Consider the following 25,471-nt stretch of genomic DNA (forward strand, 5'->3'; position numbering starts at 1 on the left):
GTTACAGAATTGGAAACTTAATAGTATTTTTCCCATGAAAAGATAAGTTAATAAGGAATAGACAGGCTTTTCAAACACAGTTCCTTACTCTTGATTATATTTGAAGTTAAAAATAAAAAACACCTTTGCTTTGCATACTGCAAAAAAACTGAAATAGGCAAGGGTCAGTGCCACATGATGTCCAGGTGTGGAGTAGCTCATTTCAGTCTCATTTTTCCTAAATCCTGTCAACATGACTTGCGATTTTGTCCTTGTGTTTCCTTTTCTTAATCCCATCCTTATCAGTGCATTTTGAGACCCCAGCAATCATGCAGTATTCTAAAATAACACATGTATTTATTTAGCTAAAAACAGTTCACTTTTTTTTTCAGTTCACTTTTAAAAGCTAAAAATAGTGAACCTTAAGATAAATAATGGAGCAGGTTTATGAGGCTATTTTCCTGTATAAGGTAAACAGATGCATCTGTATTTTTGGCAAACAAAAGAAGTACAGTTCTGTTCAAATAATATCTGTGATAAGTGGTTGAAAGGGACAAAAACCACCCAAACACCAGTGACTTTTTCTTACAAAATGCTGACCAATCTGAATACTTAAAAAATGACTCAATTAGGATTTGGGGTATCTTTTACACCCCTGGTTTTCATTTGGGGGTGATTTCACCCCCACTAGGATATAGATATTTGGCAATGTCTGGAGACATCTTTGGTTGTCATGATGGAGGTGTGTGTGTGTGTGTGTGTGTGTGTCTGTGTGTGTGCGTGTGTTACTGGCTTCTAGAGGGTGTAGGCCAGGGATGCTGCTAGACATTTTACAATGCATAAGACAAGCCGCTCAACAAATAATTACTCTAAAATGTTAGTGTTGTCAAGGCTGAAAAACCCTACTGTAGACATAGTCCAATCATTTGTTTAAGTTAAATATTCTTCAGTGACTATGCAATTTAGTAGACATCATTTACCAATCAACAACTAAGTAGAAATATGCTGGGGTTTAAATGTGCTAGCTCGGTCTTAAAAAATGCACCATCTTAAAAAATGATCTAAATCAATTTCCACATCTTGTTGCAATTCAATAGCAGCAAAGAATTGGGGGAAAGGACACTAAGATATTAGTCTAGGTTTTGTCATTAACTCACTATATGATCTTGCATATCATTTAATCTCTGGACATATGAAAATAAGGAATTTAGACAAAAGTGATGTTTATATCTGCTTTTAGTCTTACACTTAGAGATATCCTAGAAAGAAAAAAAAGTCTCTAGAATATAATTATGAATGTTGGCTCCAAATAGACACTGGCATAAAACATCAAGAAATCAAAATGGAATTTGCATTCTATACAAATTAATTTATTTTTAAGACTAATTCTACCTAAACAGTTGCGGTTCTTTCAATATTGTATTTCCAGTGATGCTTTATCATAAAAATCTAAAAGGTTTCTTTAAATGTCATACATACTTTAAGATTTTAAATGTCATACATATGAAATACTAATTAGTAAAATCATCTGACCGATTTTTAAAACTGAATTAAGTGGTCAACTTGATCAAAATGGTTAAAATCATCTTGGTATTCTCTATATGAGAAAACAATTAGTTAAAAGTGTCTAAATAATTATGTCACATGCACATTCTGTTTTCCCCAAATCACATTCTCCTTAAAAGAAAAAAAACCCTCTTAGTTTAATCTGTCCCTATATACATTTCTTATATAGATTTCCTTTGAATGACTTCCTATAATATGAAAAACCAGGGTACCAGAGAAAGCATGAGGAAAATTTCCCCAAAATATAGTAACTTTTGGAACACAGAGTTCCTGAGTGGAAGGCTAGTCATAGAACAATAACCTATGATGTGAGAAGGGTAGTGTGGGGACATAGCCCCAGAGAGCAGTTTCCAGGCTCTCAGCCTCATGTGGAGGGGTGCTGGCTCGGGTAATAGATGGCCATCAGCTGTGGCTAGTTGGCCGTCAGTTGTAACCATTGAGCCATTGGCCACTAATATAACTGCTGTGGCTACGTTGGGGAGTAGAGGGGAGTCGAGGAGAGTCGATCAGTTGGCAGAAAAGCGGACAGCAGGTCTCATGTCGTGTGAATCCAGCCTCCAGTGAGACTATAGTGGTATGACTCCTCTACCTGTGGCTCCGCGAGTGTTCCTTTTTGGCCTCACCATATTCTGCGTTCTTACGTGGGGAGCAGGAGCTGAGACCCCGCAGGCCTCCTGACACCCTGCATGACACATGGCGCAGCGAGCAGGGTACGGTGCTGGCCAAAGCTCTCCGAAGGGTGGTGGAGCAGTTTGTGCGTATGAACACTCAGTCACAGGAAGACCAGGAGGAGCAGCTGCTGGAGAGCTGGACCCCCGTGGAGGGGTGGAAAGACCTGGACGGTTCCCCAACCAGCATAGGCCGGAGAAAGAGAAGGTTGTTGCAACACTGTGGGCTGGGGAGTGCTTGCTGAGGCCCTCACCCCCAGGTTGGGGAGGACTTGGAGCCCTCGCCCTGAGGAGAGGGCACACATTGTGAGGCTAACACACAGCCTTGGTGAATGACTGTGGACTATGGGGAATGGGTTCCATCCCTAATTTAATGGACCACTTGGCTGTTTGGGAACATACCACCATGTAGTGGAACTGGTGGATGTTTGCTTCTGTGTCTTGACTGGCCACCATTGAGAATATGTAAGCACCTTGACTGTGAGCCACTGTTGTTCCAGCACGGTACCCTGAGAGTCCCAGAGAGAGTGGTGGTGCCCTGAGAACTCTGGATGAGCCCAGGAAGTCTGGCTGTGCCCAGAGAGAGTGGCAGTGCCCTGAGAGCCCTGGATGAGCCCAGGAAGTCTGGCTGTGCCCAGAGATTGTGGCAGTGCCCTGAGAACCCTGGCTGTGTCCAGGAAGTTGGGCTGTGCCCAGAGAGAGTGGCAGTGCCCTGAGAGGCCCTGCTGTGCCCGGGGAGACTGGTGGTACCCTAAGAAGCCCAGTAAGTCTGGCTGTGCCCAGAAGCACTGGTGGTGCCCTGAGAAACCCTGACTGTGCTGAGAGAGCCTGGCTGTGTCCAGGATATTGCATTCACCTCCAGGCTCCTCGCACAGGGCCCCTTGTGGAAGACGCTTGTCGCGTAGATTATGAGGCAAGACCCTGTAGGGGTGGAGTGTGGGGACAGAGCTCCAGAGAGCAGTTTCCAGGCTCTTGGCCTCATGTGGAAAGGTGCTGGCTTGGGTAGTATATGGCCATCAGCTGTGGCTAGTTGGCCGTCAGCTGTAACCATTGAGCCATTGGCCACTAATATAACTGCCGCGGCTACGTTGGGGAGTAGAGGAGAGTCGAGGGAAGTCAGAGAGTCGGTCGGTTGGCAGAAAAGTGGAGAACAGGTCACATGTCGTGTGAATCCAGCCTCCAGTGAGACTATAATGGTATGACTCCCCTACCTATGGCTCCATGGATGTTTCTTTTTGGCCTCACCATATCCTGCGTTCTTATGTGGGGAGCGAGAGCAGAGACCCCGCAGGTCACCCCACATGACAGGTAGGATGTAAAGCATTTACATTGTGCAGGAAGTAGAAGTCAATGCAGAATCAAAGTAAGATGACCAAAGGTCCACCCTGGGCAACTTTTCTTACAGCACATCATCTCCCTTCCAGATCAATGTTTTAGCTAAAATAACATGTTAGTATTAGTTGTAATGAGCATGCACATAGACACACACACACACACACACACACACACACACACACACAGCACACCTGGGAAATAAACATTCAACTGAACAGCTGTATTTTCCTGAATTTCCCAACATTATATTTTATAGGTATCATTCCACATTTGGGTAACCCAGTGAGCTATTTTTGTCAGTTCTCTAGTTACACATTTAAAAGCATCATTTTTTTTTAATTGCATTTTCAGCAATTTACTAATGCTTGAATGAGATAATGCACACACTACAGTGTCTGGTTAATAAGGAGAGTTTACAATCAGGATAATATGGCTCAATATATGTTCTGGATTAGTCAATTTAGCAGGTGGAACCAATTTTCAATACAGCATTATAGATTATACAACTGCTAGAAACTACCAATTGTATGAAAAGTCGAAAGCTATTTCATAGGAGATACCTGTTCCACACTCAGCACATTAATGTAAGAGAACAAAATATTTGTCCATAAAGTTTAGAAGGAAAGAAAATTATATATGGAACTTGTTAAAATAAACGACATTCTAAAGCTTTAAGATAAATTACTTCAATTTCCTCTTCCAATTTTAGGAGGCAACTCACTTTAAAGAGAAAAACAAAGATTTCAAATAGCAAATACTTCTAATTGAATAAGCAGCACTCAGTTCTCCCACCTAAAATTTGCTAAACACATGGAATACTGTGTATCAGAGGGAGTATTTCCAAGAATTCATGCATTATTTCCTTCCATTTGGCATTTATAGGACATCCGGGTAGCCCCTTCTTAGTTCCTGAAATCAAATCTATGCCTTTAAATGATCTTTTGTCTCCATTCTCAGCAAGTTGTAACTGACAATTCAATTTCTGAATCACGACAGAGCCACTTTGCAAGTTGTTGGTAGCAACAACTCACAGCCCAGATGAATGTTGGGAGAGCCTGTGGGTAGACAACCTCAGAAGACCTCGTGGACTAATGGAAAGACCCTGGGGCTGGGGGTTAGGAACATGGCTATTTGAATGACAATCTTCTCTGTGACCAAGAGGCTTGAAGACCTCACCAGGCTTTGTCGCTTTTCTCCGTATAGTTCGCATGAGAGTACCTGCACAGCTTAGAGAGTATCTCACATGATAGAGCATGAGGTAAAAAAAAAACCTTACAATTTGAATGGCCTAATGCCAGTTGCACCCTGGGCCTGTGTCAGACTGACCGGAGGTGGTAATTCACCAGCTGCTGTCTGCCATCCAGATTTCTCAGTGCCTACTGACGCCACTCCCACGTCTGCGAAAGGATGTCCACTTTAATTGTGTAAGACTGCTTTTTCCCACAAGTTGCATCTTTTCCCCAAGTTGGGATTCTGTGAACCACTGAATCTCTCTGAGCATCAGTTTTCTCACTTGAAGATGCAAATAGAAATCTCTGGTCTATTTAATTATGTTCTAAGACCAAAAAGGGATGTGTACGAAAAGGTGCTTTTAAAAAGAAAAAGTGCTATAAAAATAAGGTTTTGTTGTCGGAACATGCTTTACAATTAATTGGAAAATCTGCCAAGCAACCTAAAGGCCTCTTGGATTTGACCAGTTCCACGTGTTGAACCTTAGTGAGAGCACCTACCTCCTTTGACACTATGGTGACTGAACAGGCCTGAGTGTGTGTGTATGTGCTGTTGTGGGTGTGTTTTGATTCAGGTCAGCCCACTTCCTTAACACACTAAGGCCTTTTGTTACTGGTGTCTGCTTTCGAAATTCCTTCAGTTAGATAATGTGGACTATTATCCAAGAGAAATACATATAAGGCAAAAGGAAAACATGACACACACTTCCTCAGAAGGTTAGCCCTAGCTCCTGTCATCCGGAGCTTTTCTTCTCCTCATCCCTCAGAAGGAACATCTGCACCAGGAAATGTGGTAGAGAGAGATGGCACTTTTGCTTCAGTGGCTTGCTGATGGATTCTTATAGCTACAGAGTGTCATCTTGGAGGGACCCTTCAGTGTGATTAATCCATGAGGGGGCTGATTTACCAAACCAAGCAGGATGTGGTTTAGAAGCCAACTGCTTTCTGTTCTTCAGGAATAACTGAAGGCATAAATAATCTGGTACCAGTTGTTTTTCCCCACAAAATAAACTGCCCCCAAATTTGTAGAAGCATCAAGTGCAGCTTGAATAGGTTTGTCAAGTAATTCTATGTCTAAAGTCACTGGAGGGTGTGGTAATCGATTAGTCCCTAGTGCCATTTTTATTTTTTTGGATTAACAAAACTCATAGCCCATCCAGGCATTATGTCTCTTGCCTTTTTTTTTTTCCCTTCTTGTCTCCTGGCATTTTAATCAGGGAAAAGTCACAGTTGTTTTGAGGAAAGCACTCCCAAGAGCTTTAATTAAAGCTAGAAGGATAAATCTGTTTACAGTGTGGTGAACACTATCATTAATAAAACATTGAAATAATTAACGAATTAAATTCTGCTTTGTGTGTGAATGGCTGCACTTAGGATCTATGAGAACATGTCTCCTGAACAGACACGTTTGCTGTGCACTTAGTTTGCAGAGATGAAAAGAAAAAACTGAGACTGTGTTTCTCTGAGATTCACAGTATCATAGACTGCTACAGCCTGAATGGCGAAGGCGATATTACCTTAGTTTTATAGGAAAAGAAAGTCAGTTTCAATGAGGTTAATGTCTTGGGCTCTAATGATATCCTTGAAAATTAATATTTTTTTATAGCACCGCTGATGATCTCCTGAGCCTCTACTTTGAGTCCTTGATTGCTTAACCAGAAACAAAAGCAAGAAAAGATTAAATTAGTAATAAGATAAGCAGCTCTAGGACACAGAACAGAATGGAATTCTCTGGAAAAAAAAATGGGCAAACTGCATGGTGTAATTAACTCTGCCATTTACAATTAAGAGATTTTAGCTGCTCAGGATATGAAGTGGCCTTTTGAACAGGATATGACCATGTGCAGACCTCCAAGTTGGGACTTCCCTTCGTGTTCCTTCTCACTAAACTACCTCTTGTTTTTAAGCTTTCTGGCAGACTACAGATCTCACAGGAAGCACCAATGTGGATGTTCATATGGACGGTTAATGGTGCATTGTTTTTTTATGTCACTCAGTAATTTCCTAGAGAAAACAATGGGAACCGAAGACTGTTCCTGTCTTGAAGGAAAGTCAGCTTACAATATTGCCTTAACACATGCAACTGTTTGCCCTTGTTGCTACAGCAACATGTTTGTGGGATGTATTTGATGCAAAATGTGAAAAAGCTGAAAAAGAAAACAAATGCCATCTGCATACTGATGTGCATAGAAACAGAAATGTACGTGAGCTAACGTCCCTGTGATTGAAGGTATGTCCCTCTTGCCCCCAGTCCAATTATGCTGTACTTGTTGGTTAATGTGTAAAGTGTCTATCCAATGAAAACAAGGAGCTAACCACTTCTAAGTAGTTTCAGAAAAGCTGGAAACACATGAAATTACTCATAATGAGGTGATAGGTAGATGTTAGGTGCTCTTACCGTGTACACAGACACAACAAGCATGTAAATGAGCCCACGAGCTCCCGAAGGAGAAAAAGATGATTTTACTTCAAGGTGAACTGACGCTAAGCTTCTCTGACATTTATCTTCTAGAAGGATGCAGGAGCAAGGGCCCTGCATTTTAGGGTTCGAAGCAGTAAGTACCGAACTCATCTTGGTGTGAGCCTTCTCAGCAGGAGGAAAAGGATAAAGGGAGGTGAGTGGTGCTTCACCAGATACACCTGAATTTATAGGGATGGCAATGAATGATAAAGATGGAGCATACTACAGTGTAAAGAAGCAGGTGTTGGAGTCCCATGGACCTTGCTTCCGAGGCCGGTCTCTAATCTCTCTGAACCTCAGTGTCCTCATTTTTAAGATGAAGATAATTGTACCGTGTTCACAGGATTGCTGTGAGAATGAAATAAAAGTATGTCAAGTACTTAGCAGAGGTCAGGTTGCATAGTCAGCGCTCACTAAATGGTAACTATTCAATGAATGGCACAATTGTCATTCATGCAATTCACCAACTATTTCTAGCTCTCTGCCCTCTAGCACATGTTGAATTGCTGCCACTCGGATGCTTAGTGTAGTTGTGGGATGTGCTTTGGCAATAAAATGTGAGTGGAAGTGCTCTTTTCTAGGGAACCCCAGAGCCCTATGCTCTGCCACCCTTTCTCCCTTGGCCTTGGTGACAGGCAATGTGTCAGATGATAGCCACTCTCTATGTGGCTCCTGGTGTGAGAAGACGTGGAACAGATCCCCAGACCACCAGAGATGGAAGGTAGCATGGACAAGAAAAAAATCCCTTCTGGTTTTGGTTACTTTGCTTCTCTTGACCATGTTTTGATGGGAAGAGTTGGAACATTTGAGATTTTTTTCTTCTGGGGCAATCTCAAACTGTGCCTAACTCCTGAGAACGATGTAAATCCTGTCCTGTTGACAAATGCTTTGTGAGAGCCCCTTTTTGTCTCCATGTTTCTACTAAAATAGAATTGCCTTTCACAGAAGAATTGCTACAGTTGCAGTTTCAGACCTCTTGCAAGACCACTGTCCCTAAATTACTGAGCGCCTCTCCACATTACCAAGAATAGGACTACATTACCATGCAAACACGCTTAGGACTGCAAAATGTAAGCTTTCCTCCAGAGGCATGTCTGTCAATCACACAGAACTGCTTGTTGGTTTGGAGATGTGGAAGGAGCTATTTTGACATAGGCAAATTCATTTCATTTCTGACTTAATCTAGAGCTGGATTCAGCAGTCCCAAGGTAAAAGTCTCATCTTTTCTCACCCTCTATACATTTCTCACTTACTTAGAGGTTAGCATGAGTTCAGTCTCCTGTAATAGGCCATTTCATTTTAAGTGTATGTTAAACTAATATTGACCTTTCCAAAGTAAAACAAAATCTGGTATTTGTGCTCAAAAGACTGAAACAGCAATAGATGTGGAAAGTAGGGGATTAATCATCCTGGTTTTTTCTTGCTTAGAAACTCTCTCTGGGAATTAGTCATTTTTATATATCTAGCAATAAATGTAAGATGGTCTCTGCCTACTCTCTTGCAAAGGAAGCCTGGATCCTTCAGCAAATAACTTTGTATAATTTGCTCACAATTTAACCCACTCAGCCACATATGTATTTGACAACGGGTGAAAAAGTCAAGAATTCGAGCATCAGGCCTTGGGTGGGAGTATCCAGACATCAAGGTTGGGCAAGTTTAGGATTGGGAGTGGTGCTAGGAATAAGTCCAGAGATGAGCGAGGGGCGGTGGGTACAGCTGGGGAGAGGAGGGTCTGTGGGGAATGTAAGGGTTATGACAGAGAAGGGAAGGTCAGAGCAAAGTGAAGAAAGCAGAAACAATTTTACTAAGAAGAATACAAACATGTACATTTCGTACATATACCTGTATAAGTAATCCATAGAGATCAGTGCCCTCAAATAAACCACCCCCTGGGCATGTGCTATATTGAGCTATATGGAAAAGTAAACCTCAATCCCTTCCTTCCCTTCTTCCACCTGAACAAACAAACAAACAAACAAGCACACAGAACTATGTACATACTTGGAAACACTTATTTCGTGTAAGTCTACAGATAAGGCTAATATATTTCATCAAGGAAGTAAACATCTGTTGAAGTAGGAAGCGTATCAATAAAAAATGTGTAGTTGTTGGGAAAAATCAGACCTTTCAGTGTTACCGAAGTGAGACATCTGTGCTCAAATTCTGTGAAGAGTAGTATATAAGTATCTGAGAAGATAAATGGATTTTCAGGGATGTCATCCGGGCCTGCTTTTCTCTAATGGTATACCATTGTGACATGATGATGCTACAGAGCGATTATGCTTGGTATCCATTGTCCTTCTTTTCTCATCTGAAAGCATTTGGCACGGCACTGCTTTTTTTCAACAACCTTTGTAGATAACCACAATGTTCTTCAACCCTAAATGTGCCAGGTCGTATGCGACATACCTGTATCCACTCTCTGTAGGAATCTTCTCCAGGAGTCCACCCATTCTCAGGGTAATTCAGGCGGGAGCGTTCTGAAGACCAGTTAGTGCTATACTGGGAAGAAGCTGTGATTTGGTCAGAATGAATCTCTCCTGATTCCATGCCCAGAGCTTCCATACATTTGAAATCTGAAGGGAAAAAAAAGTGGCCCCAAATCATCAAAACATAGGAAACCCAAGATGCATATTTCTTTTTTCAATCTGGCAGACTAAAATGGTCATTTTTTTTTTTTTTGTTCACACACAGTTTTACAAAAGATGACAGCAAGGGGCTTATTGGAATGTGGCACTGATACATGCATTTTCATGGCAATAACTTTTGTTTCTGTTTTGTTTGTTCATTTGTGTTTTAGATTCCACATATAAGTGAAGTAATACGGTATTTATCTTTCTCTGTCTGACTGATTCCACTCAGCACAATACCCTCTAGGTCCACCCATTTGTCACATATGGTAAGATTTCATTCTTTTTTATGGCTGAGTAATATTCCATTGCATATATGTATCACATTTTCTTTATTCATCCATCTATCGATGGACACTTAGGTTCATGGCAATAATTTTTAAAAGCAAGGCTGTGAAGATATCATAGTGATTAATTATTTTCCCAACTGGACCTAGGTTGACAGAAAAACTATTAGAAATTTATTAAGAAATAATAAAAATTCTGATTTATTTTCAAAGTTGAATGTATATAGATATGTCATATGAGTACACACCAAAAATTGTGTTTCGATAAAATTTTACTATTGAATACATTCCTCCAATATCTAATGAAAGTGAAAAAGACTCTCTGTCCATTGATAATCCATATTCAGTGGACACTAGAACTTAACTCTCTGTCTTTCAGATTCCTTGCAATTGGTACCCCAGCCACCTCTCCCTGACTCCCTTTGTTCTCATGCCCCGCTGCCCCTGGCCTGGTCATTGTTATTAGCATCATTAATTTATTAAAACACAAAAGTATCCATCAGGGTAAACTGCAATATCATCTGGTCCCAAAGAGCACCACAGTTTTACAATATAAAAAAATAATGCTCACGATGATGACCATGTATTCCATTAGATCTCATATATTCAGTGAAACAATGAAATATGAAATTGATATCAAATATGATATTGGGAAATCAATCAATTTTAGGAAAATGTGAGTCCAAAGTAGTTAAGTGAAAAAAATCTCAACTAACCAAAATTTTACATTTTCTGAATTTTCTATGATAATAGGTAAGGTTTTATAGCATAAAAGTTTTTCATTCACTTGTTTCCTACTTTTAATGTTAGGTTTGTTATTTGTAATATAACAAAATATTTATAGGCACAAAAATACATGAATTAATCAAATAAATACAAATACGTTTTTGAAACTTAATTGACATTTTTTGTTGCCAGTAAGATCTAGTAGAAAAGATAAGGAACCTATGTGTAGAACAGGTCTCTAAACACCCCATCTTCTCCTTATGTTACTTTACAACCCAGCAGCTAGATGAAATACACAGTTTATTCATTGTTTTTCATTTTTTTTCCTCTTGGGCCCTTCCTTAAAGGAGCTGGAGACCACATAAACTTTGAGGAAGGGCTGAATTAGTTGAGTATTGTAATAGGATATAGAAACATATTCTCTTTTTTTAATGCAAAGTATAACAAATTAAAACATGCTTCTTTTACTTGAATATTCACTTAAGAAATATTCCCTTAAGAATATTCACATAAGAAAGAAAAACAAGATGGCTTCCACCAGGTTCTTCACAAACCAAACTACCACACACTGTCCCTGAAAGTGAACTACCACAGATTTTTTTCTTCTCATCCATGATTGATGTGACTGATGCCCGTGCTTTCATGACTCTCAGTCCAATACACATTTGAGGATGCCAGGTAGGTGGCCGGGCATATTTCATTGTTTCTAGGCACTTCTTTTTTCCATTTCCCCTCTTTCTTCCATAATTTCAGAGGCTCACAAGTAGCCTTTTTATCCACAATTTTACTAAGAAAGCAGACCAGATAGTTCTTTCTATTGATATTTGTAAAATCCATTTAAAAGAGAAAAACAAACACTTGGCACTCCAACTCAAAAACCGTTTCTTTAGTGTTTCATGTGGCCGCAGGTGTGTGAAGAAGAAGAACAAGGAGTATTTACCATGGAGCTTTGCAAGACAATAAACACTGACCTTCTGAGACGCTGCTCTGCAGGACACTGTAGTTTGCTGAAAAGCCTTCTTTTGCTATGGCACTGTCAGTGTAAAAAACCATGGATAGAATGCCGGATGAGGAACGAATTCGACCTGGTGTTTTCTGTCCGCAGTAACGCCCAATGTGAGGGCCAACTGGAAAGAGAGAAATGCAGAGAACATTAAAATGTCTTTTCTTCTACAGCAGATGCAAGAATAACCATTTGCAAACACGGGTCCCAATGGAACCCAGAAGTGATTTCCTACCCAAAGCAAGTCTACCCTGGCTAATTGCTTTGCAGTGAACATATTGGATCAGGTTTGTGGAGAGGATTTCCAAGTGTTCTCAGAAGGGCAATAACAGACATAACCACATTCCCTAGGGAGCAGGATTGTTTTCAGGAACAGAATCTAAATATTTACTTCAATTGCAAAGAATGAGATTTGGGCTGTCAAGTGCCACTTTGGCATTAATCTCCAGGACCAGACTGCACACACTGTCCAGCGCTGAACAACCCCAGCTAGACTGGTCAGTGAGGTCTCTTGGAGTTGCCTGTCCTCACTTACCCACCCTAGCAGGAGATCCTGGGGATTTGTCTGGAACCAGGGCAGTACCAAGGGTCTGATCCAGCACTGTGTACCCTGATTTCCTTCCTCGTTCCATCTTTTAGTCCTGGAGCCTTATTGTGACAAAAATCACTGACTAGGATAAATCAAGTCCTACTCAGGGCTTAATCTGAAGACTAATTAATAATTGTAACAGTTTAAAAATTTAGAAACTATAGATACCAATAATTTATGCTTAATAGCAAGTTATAATCAAAATGAAAGGAAAATACATCTTTCTGACTTCTGTCCCAGTTTTTTCTCTCCCAAACCTAAGAGAGGTGACTGCATTGCACTGATCTCCAATTGCCAAGAGGTGACCCAAAGCAGCCATTTGTGCACCCAAGCAAAAAAAAAAAAAAAAAAAATAGCACCTGAAGCAGCAAAACTTTGGGAACGCCAACTGATTTGTGAGAAAGTTAAACTGTATTTGACTTAAACTGGCCACCCTCTTGTTGAAGAGCTTTTAGACAAACCTTGGCAATTAGCAATTGTAAGTTGCCTTATGGATGGTGCTGAAGCCCTCTGGGCTTGAAGCATCTTTCCATTTCCCTGTCCAGATCAGCAGCAAAACAAAACAAATCCAAACAAAAAAAAAAAAGTCCCTTTTCTCTAGATTTTTTTCATTGCACATATGGTAAAACCATACCAGACGGTTGGGCTTAGAAGGACAATCTGGTGTGGACCGTTTTCTCCTCCAAGAAATCCATGGTTCTGTGCATTTCAGCTAAGAGTTATTGCTTTGTTCAAGAAAGAACAGTTAAGTGGACCTATCCCTGGCAGGATGGGCCTTCAACAGGGAGTGGTGTTCCAAGGCCTGTGTGTGCAGCTTGGATACAGAAGGCAGCGGAAGAGGGCTAGGAGAAGCTAGTGTGGTTGAAAAAGTGAACCCCACAACAACTGATCTCCCTGACGCCCCATACACCAGCTGAGTTCCTAGTTGGCAGCTAATTGGAGCACTCTGCTTTTTAGAGTGCTTAGACCCTTGGCTAACAGGCTGTCAGCTCTTGGCCAACCTTCTTAAAAACAAAACAAAAATCAACCAGACAAACAAACGAAAAAACACCTCACCCCAAGAGGTTTACATATCTGAGTTAGTGCAAAATGGGAACCTTGAATATCTGGTAACTTCTCCATGCACTTAATGTAATTGGTTTGACTGAATTCAAGGAGTTTTCTCTCTACTGTAACCGCTCACTCTCTGGGAACCAAACATTTTATGTGTATAGATTGCTTTACTATGAAGAAAACAAAGAGGCTGATCCATTTAGGGGAATTGATACAGATTATCTACAGGGCATCACGTGGCCATGGACAGTGGCTTTGCATTATGGGAGGAATATTTTGTTATGTTTTATGTTAGGCTTCCCAGATGGCAGTAGAAAGCATCTCAGAAGATGAAACTCTTGCTGTTTTTTTTTTGTTTTGTTTTTTTTTTCCAGCTTTAATCCTGGCTTCAGACTCTTCTACAACAAGTATTAGTTTTTGACAGATTTTCCTCATTCTGAACGTGGCCCTACCATACGGGTAATCCAATCCTTTCTTTCTTCACTATGGAATGCAAAGTTGCCCATAACATATGCGTGAAAATATCTTGTTAGAGCCATAAACTCAGATGTTTTCTTTCCTCAAAAAGAATCCCATTTAAAGTCTTCATTCAGTCTTAATGGTAGGCTTAGAGTCCATTCATACTCTCTCATTCAAATTCCATTATTGTGGCTGCATAACTTTCTTTTTCTCTAGTTTGTGGGCAAACTTTTACAGCCCTAATCCTTGGGGTCGTTATGTGAGCACCACGGCCACTGACCTTGCCAAGAATACAAGGGCACAAGGGAAGCTGCAGTCACCCCCTTCTGCTCTGGCTGCTGATCCTCCCCCTCCACTGTCACCCAATTCCTCTGGGGACAGTGGGGGTGGTGTCTGTTTGAAAGAGGAAACAGAAGAGAACTTGTCTAGTGCAGACTCATAATTTAGAGTCTCCATGACTCACTGGTTTATAATGTGTAAGACATGCTGCGTAAATCTGCTGTCTGTCTTTTAGAACATTGCCCCAGGATAGCAGTGTGCGACTCTCTCTAGGAGCCCTTAAGATATGAGAGTGAAAGGCTTTTTCGACTATAATACAAAGAAGTATTGAATTTTCCTGAACAACAGCGAGACCTTAGCCTAGCAAGCTAATGCAATATTGATCTGAGGGAGAGCAGACGAAATACTCTTGTCCATCTTGGGTGTGTGCTCATTTGTGTATTTACAGGAACATAACGACTGGATTTCTTACTTCCATTCGTATGGAGCAAGAGGCCAGGGAGAGCAATGAAAACAGTCATAAAAACAGAAGTACAATTCAAAAATTGAATTATTGAAGAATTTAAGCAAGTAACATGTTCTAAGTTACCTCTTGAGGGGAAAGTAGGCCTAGAAATATCACATCTTCTCAGGTGTAAAGCCAATATAGTATTTATGTGGTTTAAAAGATATACCTACAACTGGGAATAGCAATACCCCATTCTTTGTATTTTCCATTAATCTCTCCAATAATTACAACTTTACCTCAGAATCAGACAATTTGGCTTTCTGCTACCTTTTCATGTGAAAAAAAAGGGGCAGTGATCTACTATAAAGAGGTACTTTTAAAATTAGGTATTTTTGAATACATAAAAATAAGGGAATCATTTCAAAAGGGTACAAGATAGGCCATGTATCGTCATTAATAATAAACCTTTTGGTGGAGAATATATGGACTTTGCAATTTCTCCCCCGAAAAATAATTTGCATGTTTATATCATTTATATTTTGGGATGCTTATATTTACATCATTTATATTTTATATCTATAGTTTAGTAGGTTAATTTTAATATAAAAGTAAATAGAAGAAAACAGAACTCAATCTAGCTTTTATGTAACTTATTCCCAAAATCATTGATAATGTTTGGAAAGTAGGTAACGACCACAGTGCCAGCTCTGTCCCCTGGCCTTGAAGGTGCATAATGTGCACCCCTGTGGTGTGAGCTAAGCATTCATGCTTGGCTCCATAATTCAGCACAAGCATTTGTGGCATCTACCAGGTAGCGTGCTTAGCTCATGGCTCTCAAACCATGTGTAAACTTCCCCAATTACTTCAGAGTTGCTACTTGTGAATCCGTAGAGCTTCAAAGAGTGTGATAGAGGGAGATGTGTGATTCACAACATGTATGCCTCGGATTTCCAGTTTTGGAGTAAACTGCTTTTCTTCAAAGTCAATCTGAATCAATGGGTAGCTTTCAATTACTTAGACATCTAATTTAATGTTTATGATAAAATGCAACATAAAATCACTTGATGGTTAAAAGCCTTCAGCGCCTTCTGGTTGTTGTTTTTGGAAAGGATATCAAAGACTAAATGTAATTTTGCTGGCAGAGGAACTGTATGTGTTGAACTCCTAAGACAAAAATGTTTCTAGTGCCACTGACAAACCCAGGAGCCTCCAGTCTCTTGTTTTGCCTAAAAAAGAGAGAGCTGCTAGGCTGGCATAGACTGGACAAGGCCAGGTACATATTAACAAATATACAAACAAAATTTTCACATTCCAAAGTCAGTTTTCTCTGGGATTAAGTGAAACACACCATAGTTTAAAACATGGGTGAATTGCAAGGCTGATAACTCTTACTGTTAATTGTTCCTTGCTTCAACTCAGTGATTTTCCAAAGCCAGAAAATTACTACTTTGAAAAACCCTTGACACTAATAATAATGTGCTTCTTTCTGAAAGTATTCTAAATAAGTTAGTTGATTGGACCTCCTTTTCAGATGTCAATTTAAATGTAAGTTCTAGAAAGGAAGGCCGAACATTTGGGGTGTGAACAAATAAACCCATTATTAAATGTTCCAGCTATTATTACAATACTATTATAATATTGTTTTCCTAATTATTGGATTGAATATTTGGAAATCAATCAGTACTCTGTTTGGGCAAATCTCATTACTTAATGAAGGAGTTTCCTTAAGATAATCATAACCCTATTTATGTGGTAAGAGAGCAAAGAAGCAACTAAACTAATGTTAACCCATTTATTACAATGACAATATAAGCTTTCTCTAAGCCCAGTTTTTCTCCAATGTTGTTTACTATTTAGAAAAGTATCTATATTAAATCACACTGGTAATGTTAATGTTATTTCAAAGACAAAGGCAATCTCTTTCACATCATGCTTCCTCTCCGTTTACAATTTATTTAAATACCGTTTCCTCCAACTTGATAATAATATCTGACTTTATTTTATAGATGGTTATACATCTCTAGCTGCAGGATTTGTAAGAACTCCCAAGCTGCCCTTTCTGATCTATGTAGTGTTCTCTAGAGAAATCTTAATATTAAACCAGACTAAACACAAGACAAGCAATGCAGCTGCAACAAATTATTTGATATTATCTCCCTCTGTTCAGAATTTGGGTGTGTATTTTTGCCATTCACCTTCTAATTCACAAAGATTGAAATGGAAAACTTTCATTTAGCTGTCCACATGACTACCTCCCCCACCCCCTTCAAATCTTAGCTCAAATGTCACTTTCTTTATAAGGCCTAGCCTGACTGACCAGCCTGTTTAAAAATTAACCCACACATCCCTCTCCTCTAACCCTAGCACTTTTAGGCCTTTACTTTACCTTTACTTTTTTTTTGTTTATAGCACTTCTCACCTTCTAACATCCCATGCACATAATTCATTTATTTGTAATATGCCTTGTTTATTGTCTCATTCCCCCTCAGAATGGAAATTCCACTAGGGCAGCCATCTTTGATTGTTTTATTTACCAAGTGCCTGGGACATGGCTGGTGCTCGATAAATATTTTTAAAATGTATAATAAATTTAGATGTTAGGAATAATAAATGTAAAAGATGTGTTAAGGTGGTTCAAGTTGCCAAAGATAAGAATTCCCTTGAGAACAGACAAGGAATCTGTCTAAATTAGAAATGTTCAAACATTCTCATCCCTCTTCTAAACTTCTAAATATTTTGGTGGCAAAATGGATGCTTATTTTACCCTTTTTTCAGGTACTTAATGTCTCTGGTCCTTAATCTCTGCATTTGTAAAAGTAGTGGGTTGATTTAACTGCCCTCTTAAGATCTCCTCTGACAGTCTATGAATTAATGACCAGTGGGGCAGGTCAATGAAATGAACAAAATTCTTCAGTCAGGAAAACTATGTGTTGGTCCCAATTATATCACACACACACACACACACACACACACACACACACACACACACACACATACAGCTATGAGAGCGTGCATAATCATTCATGGACTCAGTTTTCTTATCTATAAAATGAAGGAATTGGACTAGATAATTACTAAGGCAGTTTGAGCTCAAATATTTCATCGCTTCTCTAAATGAGAATAAAGAGAGTTACCATTTTGCTTTGTTTTTCTTACTCCTTTTGAACTATTTTTTAAAAAATGATGCATGTATCATGACACGTGTGAAAGGATCCCAGTGCCCCACCTCCAGGTTCTTCCCTTTCGGGGACACTTCCTGCCCTTCTTACCATCGGGGAATCCATCCCAGATTTCCAGGCGGTCATAGCGACAGAACATCCCCCCTGGAGGATTGGAGTCAGGCTCCAGGTCAAAGCTTTCAAATTCCAGGATAATCTCTGACATCTTTGGTGCAAAGATAATATAAGTGCATTCAAGGCTGTTGGGATATTTTTCAGGGAATCCGGGGGACTTTATCACTCCATTGGGGGTTGTGTAGTTCTGGGAACACTCAGGACCTGTGAGTAAAAGAGAAAAAGGAGCAGTCAAAATCCCTTTAAATGACTACACCAAGAAATAACCTGGGAAAAGAAAGAGTATCTTTCTGATAAAAGCCCACCATTATAATCACTGTCCTGACCACCCATTACTCAACCTTTTCATGGTAGTGCCAGGTATGGAAAGTCAAGTTCAGATTTATTGTGTTCACCTTAGTTTTCCATTTGTGTGGAACAATTTAAAAACTTCTGCTTTTGCAGAGAAAAAAAATGACAAATATGAAATCATGTGGGAACAATGAATGAGTAAGCTACAGAAATCTTGACAGAGCCCTAGAGAAATAATTATAGCCCCTTCAAGCTTAAATCCTTAAATCTTGAGGCTGACAAGCCCTTTATTGGTGAAATAGAACATTTACAGAGGCAAGGGGGAGAATTCGATGGAGAGAGTTTGGGTTTCAGATTCCTACACCAGTGACTCAGTAACTTTGCCAGATGTGACCTCTGCCTCTTTGACAAACTAAATGTGAAAGGTAATTCGTACATGTACCCAGGGTGAGTGACTCATTCTGAGTGGTGTTGACACAGGTGTGCCGGTAAAGTGTGGCTGCTAGTGAGGGCACGATAAACTGTGATTATAGGCTGTGTTGTTAGAAGTCACCTGATATCAATGTTGACATCCTAACCTTCCCAGAGTATCAGACACAGTACTTTCTGCCATTCTAAAATTATTTGTTAATATATATGTGTGTGCATGTAATGCACATATTTACAATGTGTGATTTTAATGACTATTCAGGGTTATCAAGACTTTTCAAATTATGGTGATTTATAATTTAAACTGGTGAAACGTATACATACGTATATTGCAAGTTGACCTTTGACTGTGTGAATGAACACAATTTCAATTGATGGCATCCAGCACCGAATAGGGTGGTATTCACCACACAGTTGAAAAACTGCCCATCACATATACTGATGCGAGCATATCAACCCTACCCCTTATCACTACCACCACTGCCATGAATCAGATGATTTGACCCTTTTAAATCTCAGGATCCAATCTGAAGATGTCTAATTCAACCATTCTTTTCCCGGGCCAATGTCTCACTGATGGCACCCTATGATGGCATGCAAGGATTCAACTCTAAAACACGAGGTGTGTTGAGATAATGGTTAACTAAACATTCTCCCAAAGTACAAGTACTAGAGGTAACATATTAGGCATCAAGACAGATTACATTTAACGAGCTGAATTCTAGTTTTAGTGGCTAAGGTTAGTAGGTTGAATTTAGTGCGTCTGGCAGCCTATTGAGAAAACAAATCAATCTCTTTCTCCCCATGCACATATTAGATTTCTATGGCACAGAAGAGTGATACTGATTAGATGGGCACAAGCTACTTGGTCTGTAGAGGGCTGAGTTTAAAATACCTCTCAAAGCCTTCTCGATGTGGGTCACACTTTACCGTGATGGCCTCAAATGCTTATCTATTTGATTCTGGCTGAAAAGTTATGAATATGTGGCATTTTGGAATGTCAGTTCCAGGTAAAATAATTATGAAATACAGTTTATAATCTGTTTCTAAGTTATTTGGTGGTTTCTGAGATGACAGTGACTATGCCAGTTTAAGTCTTTATTTCACAAAGTATCTATCTATCTATCTATCTATCTATCTATCTACACAGAGGGTGCCCAAAATGTATACACATTTTAAGAAAGGAAAAACTGTTTTAAAATTATGCTGATGGTAACCATTTTGAGCACCTCTTGTAATTGCAGAAGTCAGACGTGACTTGTATTCATCTTTTGTTATCAGTATATATTGAGTATTACAATTTTAATACAGTTTTTTCCTTTCTTAAATATGTATACATTTCTCTCTCTCTCTCATATATATATATATGTGTGTGTATATATATATATATATATATATATACACACATGCATATATGTAATATTGAGAACCCTTTAGAATTTTGATTCCAATATGTATGTAGTGACCCTAGAGACCTCCAACCTTCTCCTTGGGGCAAAATAAATAATATTTTCGCTAGGCCCTTGTAAGGCAAAGCAAACAGCAGTGTTTAGTGCAGTTACCAATATTTTTTCCTTAGATAAAACTGTTCAGGTGAGATTAAGATTTAATGAAAGAAAGAAATGACAGGAGTTAAGAACATACTTTCAAATAAACTTCAGTGCTTTCTCTGTGTCCTTGTCCTGTCAGATACCTTTGGAAGCTAGCTCAGGTTTTCCAAGGTATTTGACAAAAGCTGGGAAATCTCATGTGGTGATGGAAGAGAACTGGATTGAACACCAGAACATCTGAGCTCCAGTCCTGCCTTTACCACTAACCTGCTATGTAACCTCAGATTGCCTCCTAACCTTTCAGGTCCTCAGATGCTGGGCATAGCAAATGGAAGGTTGACTTTGGGATTTGAAAAACAAAACAAAACAAAAAACATCCCTTCAAACTTAAAAATTCTGCAATTTCCCACCTTCTCCAGCATGCATCAAAATTTATTTTAGTAGTTTCCTTATTCACTGTTGCATAAATTTGCCACAGTTGAGCAGACACGTCCCCAGAAAGGACTGTGGCAGGAGTGGGTTAGGGAATTCTATAGTGAGTATACAAGCCAGGAATAGGAGAGAGGGAAACAGCTCCATGTGCCCAGGAGCAAATGAGCTGGTGGTGTGAGAGGTGCACACCCAGCCAGCATTGGAGCCAGCAAGCACCATGCTCTTGTCATTATCTGTAAGACTGAGAGTACTTTGTGTAGTTATGAGTGACACATTTCTTTGTTAATTACAATAATAACAATAGCTAAGATACTCTCTTTGGAATTATTATTAAACATACAGATTTTTAGTCAAACAATGCATGAAGTGACCAAACCTGCTCTCAATAAATGTGTCCCTTCCCTGCTCTGAGACCCACAGAAAACGATTACAGCTTCTTTCCACATTTGGGCCTGGATGACCCAGGCCAAGGGATGAACAGGAAGCATGATACATGGGAGGATTTGTGTTTCCTAGAGACATTTCTTCAGGTGAACGGGACTCATGTTAGGGCTGGTAGCCCAAGGTTTCAGCATCTGAGAAGAGACGTGTAGCAGGGAAACATGGGGTACCTGTGGAGAGAATTGGGATGCCAGGATGGCCCCAGGAAGCATGGGAAGAGGTGGGGACAGGACTTGCTGACTGTCAGGCAAAGATGTTCCTTTAGAAATGTAGCCCTAGGGACGCAGAAATGGCCTAAATCTTCCTTAGAACTATAATCTGTTGCCAGAAAACCTCAAGGTCACAGGTGAAAGATTAACTTATTGGTTCATCTATGATTAGTATAATTTATGTGTTCTAAGAAAACTTGATATTACTGTACCCTAAAAGAAGTGCCATATTTTTAAAGGAACAGAGATTCATGGATTTTATCATATCATTAAATGGCTTTTGAGGAGAAAATGTCCATGAACTTGTATATGTACACATTATGTTAGTTAATGACTTCTTATGGAGTATCTATAAGGAGTATAGTATGTACAGTGAGGGGGGAAAAAGATATTTTCTTTGCATTTTTCAGGTGGTACCAATCTAGTTGGGAAATGAAACATGCATAAATTTGAAAATATTAAGTAGAAACATATTGGTAAGTGAAACACATTTTTGTGTGTATGTGTACAGCATGTATGTGTGTATGTGCGTGTATGTGCACATGTGTGTAGGGGACAAGTTGGGTATATGTGTAGGAAAAAAATAGTAAATTAATTAGGAAGAGCTTCCTGAGAAAAATTTGTTTAGAGCCAGGTGTCTACCAGGTTAAGGGACATAAACTGGAAGAGAGCCAGGGCTATGAAATCTGAAGGCACAAGCGTTACCCATAGTCATTGTTACAGCGAGGGCTTATTGAACACATCTTCCATGACGGACACTGGCTACATGTTTTCCATGTTTTCATTTCAACTGATCTTCACCACAAGCTTGAGCTAGATACTATTATACATTTTTCAGATGAGTACTCGGGGGCTTTGAACTTTCACAGATAGTCAGTGGCAGAACTAAAATTCACATGCAGGTCTGCTGGGTTTGACCCAGTGCATTTCCCTGAGGCAGGAAGCCAGATTGTGAATCTGTGAGAATTGAAGCTATAGAGCATCCAGAGCAGTTGATGTCATGCCTTGAGCTTGATGACCCAACAGGACATTGAGGCTTGACCATGAAGGAGACCTGCCAGTCGTTTTGAGGACTGCAGCTTGATGACTGTTTGAGAAGCTGTGTGTAAGATAAAAGAGCATGGGGAGAACCACAGATTGGACCTGCTTGGTTAATGGCAGTGGACTTGGAAAGGAACTGTGACTCTGACACCTGTGGACAAAAGTTCACAAGAAATAGAAGCCATATGGGATGTAGGGATGCAAGAAGAGAGGACAAAATAAGGCTTCAAGTCTCAAAAATGGTGTTGGAGAGCAGGACAGGGAAATTATGAAACATCTGAGACTAACGAAGTGGTGGGAGCTGAGTTCTTTTGGGAGAAGAACAATTCTTAGTGACTTAGTGACTTAGAACTCTCTCTTTTCTCTTTCACCATCTTCAGCTCTTTGAGAAACACTGAAAATGAAAGGGGCTGTTCTTAGCCTCTTTGCTGACACCTTTTTTCTTTGATAGTGACACGTGTAGGTAGAGCAAATGTAGATGTGTGTGTGCGTGTATATACACACAATATATATACATATATATATATAAAATATGATTTATATAACAAGTCAAACAGTTTTCAACACAAGAAATCATCATGTAATCATCTGTACATACTCATGTCATCCATATGTATACTATTATTTATACTAAAGGGTTTCCAAGCATGTGCTTAGACAAATTTCTGAAGAAAGCTCTCTCCATCTACTCATATTTATATGGGGCAGTGCCAGATTCCTTCAAATTTTTAAGAAGTTGTACAAATGGTCCCAGAAACTCCTAATGAGTCCTTTTTGTTATTTCCAGTTGCCACTGACCTAGAGACCTTAGGCATTTGTCATTGGTGTAGCTAGATGTTTTCTATTTTTAAAAACTAGTTTTCTCCTATATTCTAGGACAATACATTCAAAGCTTGAGCCTCTGTCCCTGGGTGGGTCTCCCATACACTGATGTCAAGGGAATAATCAAATAAGTAAACAAATAAAATAATTAAAAGGGAAGGTTGAATTTAACACATAAAAGAAATCTACAGACTGTTGGAAAAACAGTAATATGCAGATAAAATATTGTTTGTCAACTGACTGATATGTGTGTTTAATTCCTCAAAACTGGGAGACTCTGAATTGTCCATCGTATCTCACCTCAAATATATACCATTGCAACAGAAGATTAGTAAGTGATTATATTAGAGAGGAGACTGATATTTAATTCCTAAGGGGAATGATACTTAAAGTGTTACTGTTTTGTTTCCTCCAGGAAAGAGGTTCTTTCCCCACCTATCCCTCCATTAATAGAAAGCCTCTTCTTCCTCCAATAGATTTAGAAACTTTATAAGGCTAGTGGACTGCTTTGTTTTTCCTGCAAACTACCAGTTTTGAATTTTGCAATAAAATTAAGGGAACAAGACGTACATGTCTTCAACGTAACAGAGACTCATGCATTTTTAATGAAAAAAATCAAACTTCGACAGTAGATAAACTTATTTTTGAAGAAGAAAGATAATAAGTGCTCTTAAAAGAGTTTCATGCAATATATATATACCTTATAAACTGGTTAAGACATTAGAATAATTCAATTTTGATTTCTGAAATACTTTTTAAAAAATTTTAAACATACTTACTCCATATATTGGAGACTTTTCCTTTGTTTAAAATGTTCTCTAACATTTTTGTAATGGGAATATATGATTTTTTTACAAAAGGATGAAACATTACTCTTTGTCTCTTTTCACTTTGTCTTTTATGAAATCAAACAATGTTAATGAACATTTAGTCATATGTGTTTTAATCTAAGTTACTCACCTCTCTTGAAAATTTCATAACGTATGGAAAATCCTGCACCATGTGTCTCATAGTCAGAGACAAATTTGATAAAAAGAAATGGCCCTGAAGATACTACAGGAGAAGGGGCAATCTTTCCACAGAACTTTCCGGATAAACGTCCATTTTCATTTTCTCCATCAATGACTTCCACGTAGTCATACCTAAAACAGAAACAGGGAAACAAACATAAGGTTAGCAAGAAATGCCCTTTTAATTTCAGTAATTTGGAAACTAGCATTGCCTGCAATAGTTTGTCAGGGGGAGAAAAAGTGTTATCTGCATTCACCACTGTATTACAAGGAGGGGAAAAAATCTAGCAAAATGCAATAATTAAAATGGACTACATCATGTCTGTATACATCATCTGGCAACAGAGAACTATTAAGAATAATGGTGTCCATTATACTTGCAGACAATGTCAGTTAAAGTAACCAATTAACAAGAAAAAGAGAAATCTCATGAGCACAATTCTCTATTATTAAATTGTGTTCTTTTGTCTGTGGTGGTGGGGTGTCAATACATAATGCTATGCATTCTTTTCAAACTGTGAAGTTCTTTTATGAATTCAAAATGTCTCCTTGGCTGGAGCTTTCCATGAACAATACTTGGATTTCTGTGAGCGACCCTCTAAACATATGGCCACAGAATAATAAACAGATTCTTTACTATTTAACCCAATTCTACCAAACTCCAGTCTTCTTAAAAAACAAAAAACCAACTCTCTCAGTATCCACAATAGTTAAAACACAGATCATCTTATTTTCCCCCCAAACTACAATTGAATTGCAGAATGTAATTTCTCCAAAGAAAGATGTTTATTTAAAAATGGAAAGTAACTTTGTTTACCCACCAGCCTGAAGTTTTAAAAGGATATTGTTGTTTGAAAAGGAAACATGACACATTTAAAATTACCAAAGTGATGTGATTTAAAAAGATTCAGGCTTAATAATACACAAAGGAGACAAATGATAAATGAAGCGACAATAAAATATTACTCTAAAGATTGCGCTAAGATAACAGATATGCTTGGACCTTCTTTATCTCTAAAAGGTGGAAAACCATCTCCAATTTCCTAGCATCCCCCCAGGAAAATAGGAAGATGTTTGTTTGTTTGGCATTATGTATTTTTTAGTGTCTTGTTCTTTCCTCTCTGTTTATTGACCAAGTCAGTCACCTAGGAACCAGATAATCTGATTTGTCTTCCATTTTTCTTCTAGAACTGACATGAAAACATTACAATCCTTTCATTTCAAACCTTTATTTTATTTCT

At 39.0% G+C, this 25,471-nt stretch overlaps 1 protein-coding gene across 2 annotated transcripts in view; it reads right to left on the reverse strand.

Moving 5' to 3' along the window:
• NRP1 (neuropilin 1) overlaps window positions 1-25,471 on the reverse strand; it is a 136,080-nt gene that overhangs the window by 57,034 nt on the left and 53,575 nt on the right. For both annotated transcript variants that reach the window (XM_019741706.3, XM_019741705.3), the window contains exons 3-6: window positions 24,181-24,362; window positions 17,982-18,209; window positions 11,853-12,008; window positions 9,648-9,814 (exon numbers count right to left, since the gene is read on the reverse strand). In XM_019741706.3, coding sequence (XP_019597265.3) covers window positions 9,648-9,814; window positions 11,853-12,008; window positions 17,982-18,209; window positions 24,181-24,362 — 733 coding nt within the window. The remainder of the gene's footprint in view (window positions 1-9,647; window positions 9,815-11,852; window positions 12,009-17,981; window positions 18,210-24,180; window positions 24,363-25,471) is intronic.

Source organism: Rhinolophus sinicus, chromosome 1 (assembly GCF_057876585.1).
Source record: "Rhinolophus sinicus isolate RSI-liver-muscle chromosome 1, RSI-T2T, whole genome shotgun sequence".
In the NCBI taxonomy this organism is placed as follows: domain Eukaryota; kingdom Metazoa; phylum Chordata; class Mammalia; order Chiroptera; family Rhinolophidae; genus Rhinolophus; species Rhinolophus sinicus.